At 37.4% G+C, this 15,627-nt stretch overlaps 2 protein-coding genes across 12 annotated transcripts in view; both read right to left on the bottom strand.

Moving 5' to 3' along the window:
- Positions 1-1,634: 1,634 nt before the first annotated feature.
- LOC121811802 (rap1 GTPase-activating protein 1-like) lies at positions 1,635-6,491 on the bottom strand (the record flags this gene model as incomplete). The annotated part of the gene is made up of 8 exons (XM_042224300.1): positions 1,635-3,270; positions 3,576-3,623; positions 3,846-3,913; positions 4,359-4,470; positions 4,605-4,740; positions 4,917-5,036; positions 5,147-5,256; positions 6,219-6,491. Coding segments are annotated over 7 exons (828 nt in total), but the record flags the coding sequence as incomplete, so codon positions are not given.
- A 1,187-nt stretch (positions 6,492-7,678) lies between these two features.
- rap1gapa (RAP1 GTPase activating protein a) overlaps positions 7,679-15,627 on the bottom strand; it is a 53,266-nt gene continuing 45,317 nt past the window's right edge. For 7 of the 11 annotated variants that reach the window (XM_014336273.2, XM_014336264.2, XM_014336266.2 and 4 more), the window contains 10 exons: positions 15,354-15,494; positions 13,969-14,100; positions 12,263-12,340; positions 11,191-11,300; positions 10,961-11,083; positions 10,649-10,784; positions 10,403-10,514; positions 9,890-9,957; positions 9,620-9,667; positions 7,679-9,314 (listed from right to left, as the gene is read on the bottom strand). In XM_014336273.2, coding sequence (XP_014191759.1) covers positions 9,659-9,667; positions 9,890-9,957; positions 10,403-10,514; positions 10,649-10,784; positions 10,961-11,083; positions 11,191-11,300; positions 12,263-12,340; positions 13,969-14,100; positions 15,354-15,494 — 909 coding nt within the window. In that variant the 3' untranslated portion in view covers positions 7,679-9,314; positions 9,620-9,658. The remainder of the gene's footprint in view (positions 9,315-9,619; positions 9,668-9,889; positions 9,958-10,402; positions 10,515-10,648; positions 10,785-10,960; positions 11,084-11,190; positions 11,301-12,262; positions 12,341-13,968; positions 14,101-15,353; positions 15,495-15,627) is intronic. The other 4 variants (XM_014336265.2, XM_014336269.2, XM_014336268.2 and 1 more) reach the window with 4 other exon arrangements.

Below are 15,627 nucleotides of genomic sequence, written 5' to 3'. Positions count from 1 at the left end.
ATGACATATTAATTAATAAACTGGAACGGTACGGGATCAGGGGGGTTGTACTGCAATGGGTGAAAAATTATTTAAGTGACAGGAAACAATTTGTGAAGCTGGGTGTCCATTCCTCATCATGCTTGGACATTGCTTGTGGTGTTCCACAAGGCTCTGTACTGGGTCCAAAATTATTTATTATTTATATAAATGATATTTGTAAGGCATCTGATATATTAAAATTAGTATTATTTGCAGATGACACAAATATTTTTTGTTCTGGGGGGAATCTAAAGGAGCTGCTGGATACAATTACTTCAGAAATGTGCAAAATTAAAAAATGGTTTAACAGGAACAAACTATCGCTAAATCTAAGTAAAACTAAAATTATCTTATTTGGGAATTCCCTTAGAAATGCACAAGTGCAGATTCATGTAGATGGTGTGGAAATTGAAAGAGTACTTGAACATAAGTTTCTTGGTGTGATTATAGATGATAAATTAAACTGGAAGTCTCATATAAATCATATACATAACAAAATTTCAAGAAGTGTCTCAATCTTGAGTAAAGTAAAACACATTCTGGACCACAAATCACTCCACATTCTCTATTGTTCCCTGATTGCACCGTATTTGAATTACTGTGCAGAGGTTTGGGGCAATACTTACAAATGTTCGCTATCATCAATCTTTATATTACAAAAAAGGGCCATAAGGATAATCCATAAAACTGGTTACAGAGATCATACAAATCCACTATTCTTAAAATCAAAAATTCTAAAATTCACAGATCTGGTTCATTTTCTCACAGCACAAATTATATATAAAGCAATAAATAACCTGCTTCCTGACAATATTCTAAAAATGTTTTCTAAAAGGGAACGGGGATACAATTTGAGGGGGGAATTAAATTTAAAACATCCTCGTATCCGTACAACATTAAAAAGTTTTTGCATCTCTGTGTGTGGAGTGAAGCTGTGGAACAGACTAAGTAAAGATATGAAGCAATGTCCAAGCATGGCGCAGTTTAAAAAGCGGTTTAAGGATATGGTTTTTACAGGGTACAGGGAAAAGGTAGAGATTTGATAGGGTATTATCTATATTATATATATATATATTATATGTTATATATATAATTTATATATATATATATATTATATATATATATATATATATATATATAATATATACATATATAATAGGATTTCCTATTTCTCTTGCAAGTCTGTACATTTCTAAAACGCCTGTGGCCGGCACTTATGTGGCTTACAATTGTTGGGAAAAATTTGAAACTAGTTTCGGTTATGGCTCAGTTTTATTTCCCTTTAACTCATTAAATCTGAATATGTGTCTTTCCTCCATGTGGCACAGTTGCATAACCAGGGAATTCTCCACTTTTAGATCGCTCTAGTTTTGAAAGCTTGTGGGCAGCCACATCGAATCATTTATTCATGGGGGTTTCTCGCTCAGCTTTCATTAAGTTTGTGGGAAATGGAACACCTACACTATGAAGGCATTTCTCCATATGATTTCTACTATCAGGCATTGAGACAAATAGTATTTGTGTGAGAAGAAAAGGATGTAAAGATGCTACAGCTAAGTAGCTTTCACTAAATGTTGTAATGCAACACAAGGAAAGAAATATGCAATAGATGGTAAAGTTCTCAGGGTATTTATTTACAAAAACCAAAAATAACATCAAGGACAAAACATTCATTTCACTGTAAATCCTGCTGCCCATAACTTGTTTGCTTCACTAGCTATGCTTACACCATCAGTGTGCAACATAAGGCAACTGAAATGACCAGCTGGATGTACTGTGAGATTTCCCTTTAATAGAACAGTCTCTGAAATTATCTTAATTTATAAAATCCTCTCAAAATATTTCAAATTTGAGGTTATGGAAAAACAAAATAAAAAATGCAAAAAAATTAACTTGGCAGTAATTGGTCAATCCTATTTTGAATTATCTGCCTATACATTACACATACAGTCCTCAAACTTAACATCTATTTACAAAATCAGTAGTGGTATTTAGCGTTTTTGTCTTGCTTTAAAAGCAAATAAAGGTTCACTGTTTCATTATATATATCTGCATTGCAAATTTACTGCACTCAATGAAATCCCAACCCCTGAAATAGACAGAGCTTTACAGATGACAACAATATAGTTCACACCAAAACAACACAGACAGTACAAGCATATGACTGGCTGTTTGTAGTCTTTGTAGTCACCATAGAGGTACAGCATAAATACTTCTTTAAAAGGAACCAAATCAATAAATAAAAAAGTACATTAGAGAGAGATAAAAAACAGCATAATGTTGAGAGCTATCTGCATATCAACATTTAAGACGGACAAATCAGTTAAATCACTCATTGATTGGTACAGTATGTTTATACATTAGCAGATTTTAAAGATTTATGCCACAAATTTTTAAACTAGTGTGCTTAAAATTATTCTAAATGTATTAGTTTCACATTTAATCTAATACTGCTTTCCCGTTATTGGCTGCAGAACACGTGAGTGAAAAAAAGTGAGGTAAAAAAAACTGAAGGCCAGGGAAATTGTTTAAATTATAAGGCCATTTCAAGGTATTTACAATACAATGCTATCTTTACCACAAACTATGATGTTAAGTTTGGTAGGTAAGAGTGGGCCCTGGAGCAAAGAACACAGTTATTTGCTGCAGTTACACTTGTATTTTACCCAGAAAATAATCACATTAACAGCAATGTTAGAACTTTTTATCACATTGGATATTTTGTGACAAAATACTCAAATGTGATGCCAAATATTTTGTATAACACGTACACTGGAAATCTTCATTAAGCCAATATCGTGGTTGATTTGGTAAAACCATCCAGGCAGTTCACTTGTTGCATCAACAGTCCTTCACTCAGTCTCAACAGAGAGCACAATGGCACTGTCTTTACCGTGTATAACCAGCACACCTCGGCTTTAACGAGACAACTCAGACAAGGTAATATCTCATACAAATAAAACAATTATATTTGTGCATTTTGGAACAAAGGTCAGGTTTTAAAAAAAGAGGCAAAGAACAGAGTGGAAGGAAAGAACACTGTGCAAAAGCTGAGCCCCTCTGTGCATCATCCACTCCAGTGTCCTCCAGGTTTCTCTAGATATGCTGAACTCTGGCCTCACCGAGCAGCGGACTGGCCAGGCTTTTTCTCTTTTTTTCATCTTCTTTCTCATTTTCCTTCTCATCACTGGTCATGGCGAATGCCTGCACTTGTCTCATCTCCCAGAAGGATTGTGACTTATGGGAATGCTTTTGGAAGAGAAGAAAATTCTGGTCAAAACTTTAATACAAGTGTAAGAATGTATAGTATTCATATAATTAGTGATATTTAAAAATAAATCCAGTTTTGCCAAAACACAGATTTGCTTTCTTTTTGTTTATTCCTCAGTACTGTTGACGAGGATTATGTATAAAACTAAGACAGAAGACTGTTGTATAACAAATGCTCACAAGCAGCATTTTGGTTTAGTGCATGTGGATACTGTGTTTCGGAACCATCTGTAAATAGTAAACCTGTGGATTAAAGCGATAAGTGTGCAGAGAGGAATTCCAACCTGAAGATGGAGATCCAGGACACTACCAGGTGAGTTGAGCTAACAGTTCTGCACACGGAGCAGTGAAAATAAAAAGAACGGTATCAGTAACAAGTCACAGAAATTAGTGCAGCACTGCAGAACAGTAAAGCAGAGACTGTATTGGTCTATAGGAACTGGTCAGTCTTACAGAAGAGCATACATTTGTTGTGACTGCAAATTAAAAGAAAAAAGTGCAATGAACACAAATGAAAGCATGAGATCTTAGTATAGAGCTGGCTGATTACTCACTGATGAGGACTGCTGATTGTGTGATCGTTCCAGTTTCATCCCCTTTGCTCGATCAGGTTTACCAGGCCCTGAAGGATAGGTTAGCAATGTGTGAAAAGACTCATACCTGGTATAGACAGTTATATAAATATTAAATGATACAATATGAATCATTTATGTTTTGAAAAAAAAGAAAGCTTTTACTTGTTTTGCAGAAGAAATAGAAAGTCAACTTTATTACATGTTAAAGAGGTTGGATGAAAGACTATACTTGCTAATTAATATTCTGAAAAGATAGCTGCATATCAATTTCTCATTATATATTACACTTGTAAAAAATATTATTTTTTATTATATGTTAACATCCTCATTACAATCACAAAGCTACATGATTATTTATTAGCTTCTTATTACAATAAGTCATGAATTGAATGCATTAATTATGCATTGCTTAACCATGGGCTTTCTTCACTTTAACCCTTCCCTTTAAACTTTTAATACGCTGGACCTTGTTCACCAAGCTGTCTCTCTCACCTGGGGAGCTCCCACGACTGGTGCTAGTAGTGTTACTGTTGTTGTCCTCCAGCCAAGTGTTGTAGGGGAAGGAGTCTCGCTTATGTGGTGTTCCAGCAGATGACAGACTCTCCTGGAGAATATGGCAAGGTGACCAAGAAAACCAGATTATGTAGATTATAGTGAAAAAACAAAAATGTGATAACTTAAATACAATTTATAATTTGTGTTTCTACATGTAGTACATATACAGGATACACTGCTTACCATGCCTGTGTCGTATTCCTCTGTTGCCTCTGTCTCATTCTCCTCCACCACACTAGCAAAGCTGCTGGCGTTGGAGGACGAGCGGGAAAGATCGTGAGCCTCAGGGATGGATGCGGCCCTGCCAACAAGATAAGAACTACACCCTGGGTTAACAACTCCAACCTGATTTTATCTTATGTATAGTGATACTACATGTTAACCTAAGGGAGGATTACCCAGCAGTTACACAAATACAGGAATGGCAAAACATGCTATTTAAAATTTTCAGTGAGTGTCCAGGGGATATGGTAGGAGCCTGTTTATTATATATACCTGTTCTTGGTAGTTGTGAGCACCTCAGGAGAGCTCTGATTGGATGAATTGTCAGATTTGGGATCTTGAGAGGCGTGGCCACTGTCAGGTGTCTTCTGAGTGTTTGGGGAGTTATCTCTACTGCTACAAGTAAAAAAAAATAGTGTGAAAAATAGAAAAAAAAGTTATTTTATGTAGACGATGGTCTACAGGTATATGCTATGTAAATGATCACAGGAATCTTCTCCCACCTCTTCTCCTGGACTTCTTGAATGTTTTCAATGCCGATGGCACTGCTTCGCCGGGAGCTGAAAGGGCCAGACTTTTTCCTGGTTGGGCTTTTCCCTGGGATTATCAGAGACTGACAGGGAAAGAGGAAAACCGTTCAGGGACAATGCCAAAATATTTCCAATACCTTGTATAATAAACTAGGTTCATTTCAAGAGCTTATCACTTTAGGTATTTATGACTGAGGAGAGCTAATGGTTACTTTGACCACTGAACCATTCATTTGTCGTGTACTGTATCATAGAGAACACTTTGGCAAAACTTCAAAAACATATCATCCTGAATTACCAGGCTGAAGAGTAACACTGCTCCCTCCGAGCTGTCAGTATGATGAAAAAAAAGTTAAAATATGCTTTTAGCAGCTTAATGACAAGCCCTGGTGGCAGTCTTTCAGCCAGAACAGAGCACACTAAGGCGGGAGATGAAAGATGGGTTTAAAAGCTCCAGAGCCTAACACTAAATATGCTTTCTCAGCATCTGCTTTGTTCGTTCAATCTCCCTTTTAATGCTCTCGAAATGAGAACTTTAAAAAAAAAGAGGCTTTTATTTAATGTGGCTTCAAAGAGCAGTGGGGGTGCAGGGGGCGTTTTTCACAATTTCTCTGTAAGGGGCTTATTAAATTATAAATATTCATTATTTTTTAACAAATACAGAATTAATCACACTGGAATGAAACTATAGAGTAAAACTGTAGCAGGTGTGCACATACTGCAGTAAAGCAGAGAAGAGAATAAGAGTAGAAGCAAATACTCTTAACAGTTCATACATATATTAGTTTAGAAAATATAAAAGATTGGACTTGCTAAAGCAACTAATTCACTGGAAAATGGGCAGGACTATGTTCACAGACTAAAATGATGATGCCTTTTAAATAATATATCCTGTCTGTAGCACACAGTTTCTGATATACACATTAGGGAGCTGAAATGTGCAGAGAAACATGTTTGGCTATGATGCAAAGGAGCCATGCAAACAAGAAAAGGAAACAAAGACGGAAAGCAAGTAGTTGGAGAGTAGTTAGAATTAGACATGAACCTCTTCTACTGTTCCTATCCCTATGGCACTGCCTCGGCGTCCATATTTACTCGGACTTTTGCCTGGGACAAGCAATGACTGATAAAAACAGTGAGAAAGAAAGAGACAGAATAAGAGAGAAGAGACAGAAGAGAGAGTGGTGATGACATATGAAAAAACAAGGAGAGGTGGGAAAAAGGGGGGAGGAGGGGAGAGAAAACATGAGATATATACAAATACATATGAGATATCATGCAGTAAGTCATGTTGTCCAAACAAACTACGAAAGGCGTGTTAGCTGGAGAATACAGGGGGAGATATTTTGGTTCCATGGGTGCGACACAGGCAGCTGAATGGGAGAGAGTTATGTGAGCTGTATGTCTGAAAAAGGAAAAGGAAGGTAAATTCAGTGGAGGAGGGCACACAGCATGTTATACATTAGGAATCAAATCAAGACTGGCTTATGAACAAACAGTAAGCTCATCAGTCATACTCACTGATGAAAGATATTATATAAAAGTCTAATATGTCTAATACAGAGAGAATTAACTTAATCAGTTTATATAAGATACACAGTATCTCTCAACATATACCCTACATATAACAGACAGGCCACCATATGTAGTCACTACTGATGGAAAACTTGTAACTGTAACTAAGGTAACAGTCATATTTTACTTTCAACTGGGGAAAAAAAAGAAAAATAAGTGTCCAAACACAGACTGTATACAAAAGCTAAACCTAGTTTTCAAGGCTTTTTGATTACAAAAAGAAGTTCACTTTCATCAAAGTGTACAAGAAAACAGTCCTCGACTCCCTCCATGTACCCACTAAGCATGTTCTGAGTTAGGTGCCATGTTTTCTGATGAAATGATAAAAAGTGACTATTAATAAGTGGGAGGTAATAAGATATTAAGCAAGAATGGCATCCTTCCTTTGTGGCTACCAAGTGGCTACACACACACACACACACACATATACATATATATACATATATATATATATATATATACATATATATATAGGATTTTCCTATTTCTCTTGCAAGTCTGTACATTTCTAAAACGCCTGTGGCCGGCACTTATGTGGCTTACAATTGTTGGGAAAAATTTGAAAACTAGTTTCGGTTATGGCTCAGTTTTATTTCCCTTTAACTCATTAAATCTGAATATGTGTCTTTCCTCCATGTGGCACAGTTGCATAACCAGGGAATTCTCCACTTTTAGATCGCTCTAGTTTTGAAAGCTTGTGGGCAGCCACATCGAATCATTTATTCATGGGGGTTTCTCGCTCAGCTTTCATTAAGTTTGTGGGAAATGGAACACCTACACTATGAAGGCATTTCTCCATATGATTTCTACTATCAGGCATTGAGACAAATAGTATTTGTGTGAGAAGAAAAGGATGTAAAGATGCTACAGCTAAGTAGCTTTCACTAAATGTTGTAATGCAACACAAGGAAAGAAATATGCAATAGATGGTAAAGTTCTCAGGGTATTTATTTACAAAAACCAAAAATAACATCAAGGACAAAACATTCATTTCACTGTAAATCCTGCTGCCCATAACTTGTTTGCTTCACTAGCTATGCTTACACCATCAGTGTGCAACATAAGGCAACTGAAATGACCAGCTGGATGTACTGTGAGATTTCCCTTTAATAGAACAGTCTCTGAAATTATCTTAATTTATAAAATCCTCTCAAAATATTTCAAATTTGAGGTTATGGAAAAACAAAATAAAAAATGCAAAAAAATTAACTTGGCAGTAATTGGTCAATCCTATTTTGAATTATCTGCCTATACATTACACATACAGTCCTCAAACTTAACATCTATTTACAAAATCAGTAGTGGTATTTAGCGTTTTTGTCTTGCTTTAAAAGCAAATAAAGGTTCACTGTTTCATTATATATATCTGCATTGCAAATTTACTGCACTCAATGAAATCCCAACCCCTGAAATAGACAGAGCTTTACAGATGACAACAATATAGTTCACACCAAAACAACACAGACAGTACAAGCATATGACTGGCTGTTTGTAGTCTTTGTAGTCACCATAGAGGTACAGCATAAATACTACTTTAAAAGGAACCAAATCAATAAATAAAAAAGTACATTAGAGAGAGAAAAAAAACAGCATAATGTTGAGAGCTATCTCCATATCAACATTTAAGACGGACAAATCAGTTAAATCACTCATTGATTGGTACAGTATGTTTATACATTAGCAGATTTTAAAGATTTATGCCACAAATTTTTAAACTAGTGTGCTTAAAATTATTCTAAATGTATTAGTTTCACATTTAATCTAATACTGCTTTCCCGTTATTGGCTGCAGAACACGTGAGTGAAAAAAAGTGAGGTAAAAAAAACTGAAGGCCAGGGAAATTGTTTAAATTATAAGGCCATTTCAAGGTATTTACAATACAATGCTATCTTTACCACAAACTATGATGTTAAGTTTGGTAGGTAAGAGTGGGCCCTGGAGCAAAGAACACAGTTATTTGCTGCAGTTACACTTGTATTTTACCCAGAAAATAATCACATTAACAGCAATGTTAGAACTTTTTATCACATTGGATATTTTGTGACAAAATACTCAAATGTGATGCCAAATATTTTGTATAACACGTACACTGGAAATCTTCATTAAGCCAATATCGTGGTTGATTTGGTAAAACCATCCAGGCAGTTCACTTGTTGCATCAACAGTCCTTCACTCAGTCTCAACAGAGAGCACAATGGCACTGTCTTTACCGTGTATAACCAGCACACCTCGGCTTTAACGAGACAACTCAGACAAGGTAATATCTCATACAAATAAAACAATTATATTTGTGCATTTTGGAACAAAGGTCAGGTTTTAAAAAAAGAGGCAAAGAACAGAGTGGAAGGAAAGAACACTGTGCAAAAGCTGAGCCCCTCTGTGCATCATCCACTCCAGTGTCCTCCAGGTTTCTCTAGATATGCTGAACTCTGGCCTCACCGAGCAGCGGACTGGCCAGGCTTTTTCTCTTTTTTTCATCTTCTTTCTCATTTTCCTTCTCATCACTGGTCATGGCGAATGCCTGCACTTGTCTCATCTCCCAGAAGGATTGTGACTTATGGGAATGCTTTTGGAAGAGAAGAAAATTCTGGTCAAAACTTTAATACAAGTGTAAGAATGTATAGTATTCATATAATTAGTGATATTTAAAAATAAATCCAGTTTTGCCAAAACACAGATTTGCTTTCTTTTTGTTTATTCCTCAGTACTGTTGACGAGGATTATGTATAAAACTAAGACAGAAGACTGTTGTATAACAAATGCTCACAAGCAGCATTTTGGTTTAGTGCATGTGGATACTGTGTTTCGGAACCATCTGTAAATAGTAAACCTGTGGATTAAAGCGATAAGTGTGCAGAGAGGAATTCCAACCTGAAGATGGAGATCCAGGACACTACCAGGTGAGTTGAGCTAACAGTTCTGCACACGGAGCAGTGAAAATAAAAAGAACGGTATCAGTAACAAGTCACAGAAATTAGTGCAGCACTGCAGAACAGTAAAGCAGAGACTGTATTGGTCTATAGGAACTGGTCAGTCTTACAGAAGAGCATACATTTGTTGTGACTGCAAATTAAAAGAAAAAAGTGCAATGAACACAAATGAAAGCATGAGATCTTAGTATAGAGCTGGCTGATTACTCACTGATGAGGACTGCTGATTGTGTGATCGTTCCAGTTTCATCCCCTTTGCTCGATCAGGTTTACCAGGCCCTGAAGGATAGGTTAGCAATGTGTGAAAAGACTCATACCTGGTATAGACAGTTATATAAATATTAAATGATACAATATGAATCATTTATGTTTTGAAAAAAAAGAAAGCTTTTACTTGTTTTGCAGAAGAAATAGAAAGTCAACTTTATTACATGTTAAAGAGGTTGGATGAAAGACTATACTTGCTAATTAATATTCTGAAAAGATAGCTGCATATCAATTTCTCATTATATATTACACTTGTAAAAAATATTATTTTTTATTATATGTTAACATCCTCATTACAATCACAAAGCTACATGATTATTTATTAGCTTCTTATTACAATAAGTCATGAATTGAATGCATTAATTATGCATTGCTTAACCATGGGCTTTCTTCACTTTAACCCTTCCCTTTAAACTTTTAATACGCTGGACCTTGTTCACCAAGCTGTCTCTCTCACCTGGGGAGCTCCCACGACTGGTGCTAGTAGTGTTACTGTTGTTGTCCTCCAGCCAAGTGTTGTAGGGGAAGGAGTCTCGCTTATGTGGTGTTCCAGCAGATGACAGACTCTCCTGGAGAATATGGCAAGGTGACCAAGAAAACCAGATTATGTAGATTATAGTGAAAAAACAAAAATGTGATAACTTAAATACAATTTATAATTTGTGTTTCTACATGTAGTACATATACAGGATACACTGCTTACCATGCCTGTGTCGTATTCCTCTGTTGCCTCTGTCTCATTCTCCTCCACCACACTAGCAAAGCTGCTGGCGTTGGAGGACGAGCGGGAAAGATCGTGAGCCTCAGGGATGGATGCGGCCCTGCCAACAAGATAAGAACTACACCCTGGGTTAACAACTCCAACCTGATTTTATCTTATGTATAGTGATACTACATGTTAACCTAAGGGAGGATTACCCAGCAGTTACACAAATACAGGAATGGCAAAACATGCTATTTAAAATTTTCAGTGAGTGTCCAGGGGATATGGTAGGAGCCTGTTTATTATATATACCTGTTCTTGGTAGTTGTGAGCACCTCAGGAGAGCTCTGATTGGATGAATTGTCAGATTTGGGATCTTGAGAGGCGTGGCCACTGTCAGGTGTCTTCTGAGTGTTTGGGGAGTTATCTCTACTGCTACAAGTAAAAAAAAATAGTGTGAAAAATAGAAAAAAAAGTTATTTTATGTAGACGATGGTCTACAGGTATATGCTATGTAAATGATCACAGGAATCTTCTCCCACCTCTTCTCCTGGACTTCTTGAATGTTTTCAATGCCGATGGCACTGCTTCGCCGGGAGCTGAAAGGGCCAGACTTTTTCCTGGTTGGGCTTTTCCCTGGGATTATCAGAGACTGACAGGGAAAGAGGAAAACCGTTCAGGGACAATGCCAAAATATTTCCAATACCTTGTATAATAAACTAGGTTCATTTCAAGAGCTTATCACTTTAGGTATTTATGACTGAGGAGAGCTAATGGTTACTTTGACCACTGAACCATTCATTTGTCGTGTACTGTATCATAGAGAACACTTTGGCAAAACTTCAAAAACATATCATCCTGAATTACCAGGCTGAAGAGTAACACTGCTCCCTCCGAGCTGTCAGTATGATGAAAAAAAAGTTAAAATATGCTTTTAGCAGCTTAATGACAAGCCCTGGTGGCAGTCTTTCAGCCAGAACAGAGCACACTAAGGCGGGAGATGAAAGATGGGTTTAAAAGCTCCAGAGCCTAACACTAAATATGCTTTCTCAGCATCTGCTTTGTTCGTTCAATCTCCCTTTTAATGCTCTCGAAATGAGAACTTTAAAAAAAAAGAGGCTTTTATTTAATGTGGCTTCAAAGAGCAGTGGGGGTGCAGGGGGCGTTTTTCACAATTTCTCTGTAAGGGGCTTATTAAATTATAAATATTCATTATTTTTTAACAAATACAGAATTAATCACACTGGAATGAAACTATAGAGTAAAACTGTAGCAGGTGTGCACATACTGCAGTAAAGCAGAGAAGAGAATAAGAGTAGAAGCAAATACTCTTAACAGTTCATACATATATTAGTTTAGAAAATATAAAAGATTGGACTTGCTAAAGCAACTAATTCACTGGAAAATGGGCAGGACTATGTTCACAGACTAAAATGATGATGCCTTTTAAATAATATATCCTGTCTGTAGCACACAGTTTCTGATATACACATTAGGGAGCTGAAATGTGCAGAGAAACATGTTTGGCTATGATGCAAAGGAGCCATGCAAACAAGAAAAGGAAACAAAGACGGAAAGCAAGTAGTTGGAGAGTAGTTAGAATTAGACATGAACCTCTTCTACTGTTCCTATCCCTATGGCACTGCCTCGGCGTCCATATTTACTCGGACTTTTGCCTGGGACAAGCAATGACTGATAAAAACAGTGAGAAAGAAAGAGACAGAATAAGAGAGAAGAGACAGAAGAGAGAGTGGTGATGACATATGAAAAAACAAGGAGAGGTGGGAAAAAGGGGGGAGGAGGGGAGAGAAAACATGAGATATATACAAATACATATGAGATATCATGCAGTAAGTCATGTTGTCCAAACAAACTACGAAAGGCGTGTTAGCTGGAGAATACAGGGGGAGATATTTTGGTTCCATGGGTGCGACACAGGCAGCTGAATGGGAGAGAGTTATGTGAGCTGTATGTCTGAAAAAGGAAAAGGAAGGTAAATTCAGTGGAGGAGGGCACACAGCATGTTATACATTAGGAATCAAATCAAGACTGGCTTATGAACAAACAGTAAGCTCATCAGTCATACTCACTGATGAAAGATATTATATAAAAGTCTAATATGTCTAATACAGAGAGAATTAACTTAATCAGTTTATATAAGATACACAGTATCTCTCAACATATACCCTACATATAACAGACAGGCCACCATATGTAGTCACTACTGATGGAAAACTTGTAACTGTAACTAAGGTAACAGTCATATTTTACTTTCAACTGGGGAAAAAAAAGAAAAATAAGTGTCCAAACACAGACTGTATACAAAAGCTAAACCTAGTTTTCAAGGCTTTTTGATTACAAAAAGAAGTTCACTTTCATCAAAGTGTACAAGAAAACAGTCCTCGACTCCCTCCATGTACCCACTAAGCATGTTCTGAGTTAGTTTTTGATCTCTGTGTTAGGTTTTTAATCATCGCTTTCAGGTGTTATTGAATACAAATTTATGTTTATTTTGCAAATTATAGCTCCCATGGTTCTCTGGGAAAAATATAAAGCAGGGTGGGCCTTTCAGATTGGTCTTATCTTATAATTGCCAAGCTACTGAGTGCCCCCCAGTTTCATAATGGGACTTAGTCCATGCTCATGAAATCCAGTTAAAAAAACAACAACAACTCAAGGCTTTAAGAAAAAGGGGCACCAACCTCATGGTGGCTGTGTCTGTCTTATATATGCAGCATATATGTGCACAAGTTTAGTTACAGCAGTATTTCTGAATAAATTATTTAAACTGAAAAACACCTGAAAAGATTTACAACTTTTCCTCTTGATGACATAAATATCAATTTCCCCAAAAAATGAATTTAAAATCATTGCGTGATTATTAAAAGAAAAAATGTAAGCATACCCACACATTGTACACACTATCACACAAAGACAACTCCAACCCATGTTAGAAATGAAGTGATCGCTCATTAACAATGCAGATGCATGGGCATTTAAATCACGTGAACACAATTAGAAAAAAATGCTTTAACCCATTCAGCTTGTGTCCTAAACATATCCACTTTCATGACTGTTAAGTCAATCCGTTTTGGTAGTGGTAGACAATGTGCAACCTTTGCAAAGTGACAGTCAAGTTTAAGACTCAGGCATAATTGCTTCCCGTGTCCAAGTGTGCAGTCGCACTCTCGCTGTGAGAAGTTAGTGCAGCAGGCAAGTGAAAGAGAAGGGGTATGAACTCTGTTAGATCTGCAGAGGGGGAGGCAGAAGCAGCGAGGCTCACCTCGCCGTAAGTACTGGAGGAGTGGGACTGTACTTACTATCCCTGGGAATTTAGGGCTCTCTGCGGGGTTGTGGTTAAAGTTGCCGCTCAGGCTAGTGGAGACTGTGTGCGGCTTCTTGAAAGTAAGACCCATGGCATCCATAGACTGGCTTCTGCTGCGCATCACCCTCTACAGAGAGACGAGGAGGAGGAGATACATTCAGACGGTGCTGACCTCTCTGACCCCTTGGTATCACTGAACAGGCCAAGAGGAGCCTGGGGGCTGTCCCTGATCACTGACCACTACAGGCAGAGAGCACTGGCCAGATTCTAATTCTAACAGACAAGAAAGCGACAGAGAACACTAGTGTGCTTTAGTGCCTGAAGGAGGTTCAGATGAGTCATTTTTATTTAGGTAGGTGATAAGAGAAGAGAGTGGGAAGTAGAAGGGCCAAGTGGCTCACAGATGTCTGACCACACTGAGTCTAATCAGAGCCAGAAGAAGTTTAAAGCCCAGTGCACCTTTTTACGAGCATGAAATAATGTGGAGAGGCAGAGGCGTCTGATGATGAAAGGAAATTATCCGTTCCATCCACATTCCCCAAATTATGACACATGAAGATGATAGGACCATATAGATACGTGCGCGGTGGCACTGAAACGTGGCGAATCACAAAACAACTATAAAGCATGAAGAAGAAAAGCTGGGAAGCAGAGAGCGGTATGTTCCAGGAGGACAGAGCAGCAGAGCTTCTCTTCATTCAGATACAGATTAAGAAAAAGCTTCTACAGCTCAGTCTGCATATAGACAAGAACAGAAGAGAAATACTGCCAGAGAGAAGTCGCGCTCATGTTCACATAAAAAAACATCTCTCAACAGGTAACAATGAATACTAATTAGAGATGCCACTTTACAGGCTAATAATAAAATGTAATTTAATACTAAAAGTTTGACATTTTTGAGAAATATACTGATTTACATTCCTGTTGGGAGTTAGATCAGAAAATCAGTATCAGTCTCAAATCTGTCTGCAGTATAAAGTCACAACTAGCAGTGGGTTATCTCAGATCAGCATAAAGGCTAGAAACAAAGAGCATACTGGCACCTCTAAAACTTACTAATTAATACATTATCCAAGGGCAGAAATCGCTGGTTTTGTATGGAATAAAACGACTGAGTTGTCTGAGAACACTGTTTGCCTCTGAGGCAGGTGGAGCTTCTCTCTTTTATCAGTGTTTTTGCTAAGCTAAGCTGCTGAGCTTGAATTTAAATGATGTAAATAAGAAAGCTCCTTTTGTTTTGCTTGTGCAAGTAAAACATAAAACCCTAGTTTCTAAAACAAGACTTTGAATATGCAAACTAGCTTCAACTTTTTCTTTCTGAGAGTTCCAGTGAAGCTGTCGACCTGAAGCTCCAGCCTCCGCTTCTGCTTTTCCAGTTACCTTAAAAGACTCAAAGAAGCCTCCTCCTCCAGCATTCCCATTTTCCAGCTTGTCATCCTCTCCTCCAACACCCATTATGGCCTGGCTGTTTAAGTGGAGCTCCTCATAAAGAGTCTCCAACAAGGCCGATCGTGTTCTCTCCTGTCGCACACACACACACACACACACACACACACACACACACACACACACACACAGAAGTAAGTTTCTAGGTCAGCCTGGGAGCTGCTGAATTTGAATCTGTCAAAAGACGTAAAATGTTTTAAGTCTTTCT

The sequence above is a fragment of the Haplochromis burtoni genome, unplaced genomic scaffold (genome assembly GCF_018398535.1).
Source record: "Haplochromis burtoni strain Fernald_Lab_line unplaced genomic scaffold, NCSU_Asbu1 Contig_134, whole genome shotgun sequence".
Lineage (NCBI taxonomy): Eukaryota > Metazoa > Chordata > Actinopteri > Cichliformes > Cichlidae > Haplochromis > Haplochromis burtoni.
The sequence above is the reverse complement of the archived record's forward strand: the minus strand, read 5'-3'. Positions and strand labels throughout refer to the sequence as shown.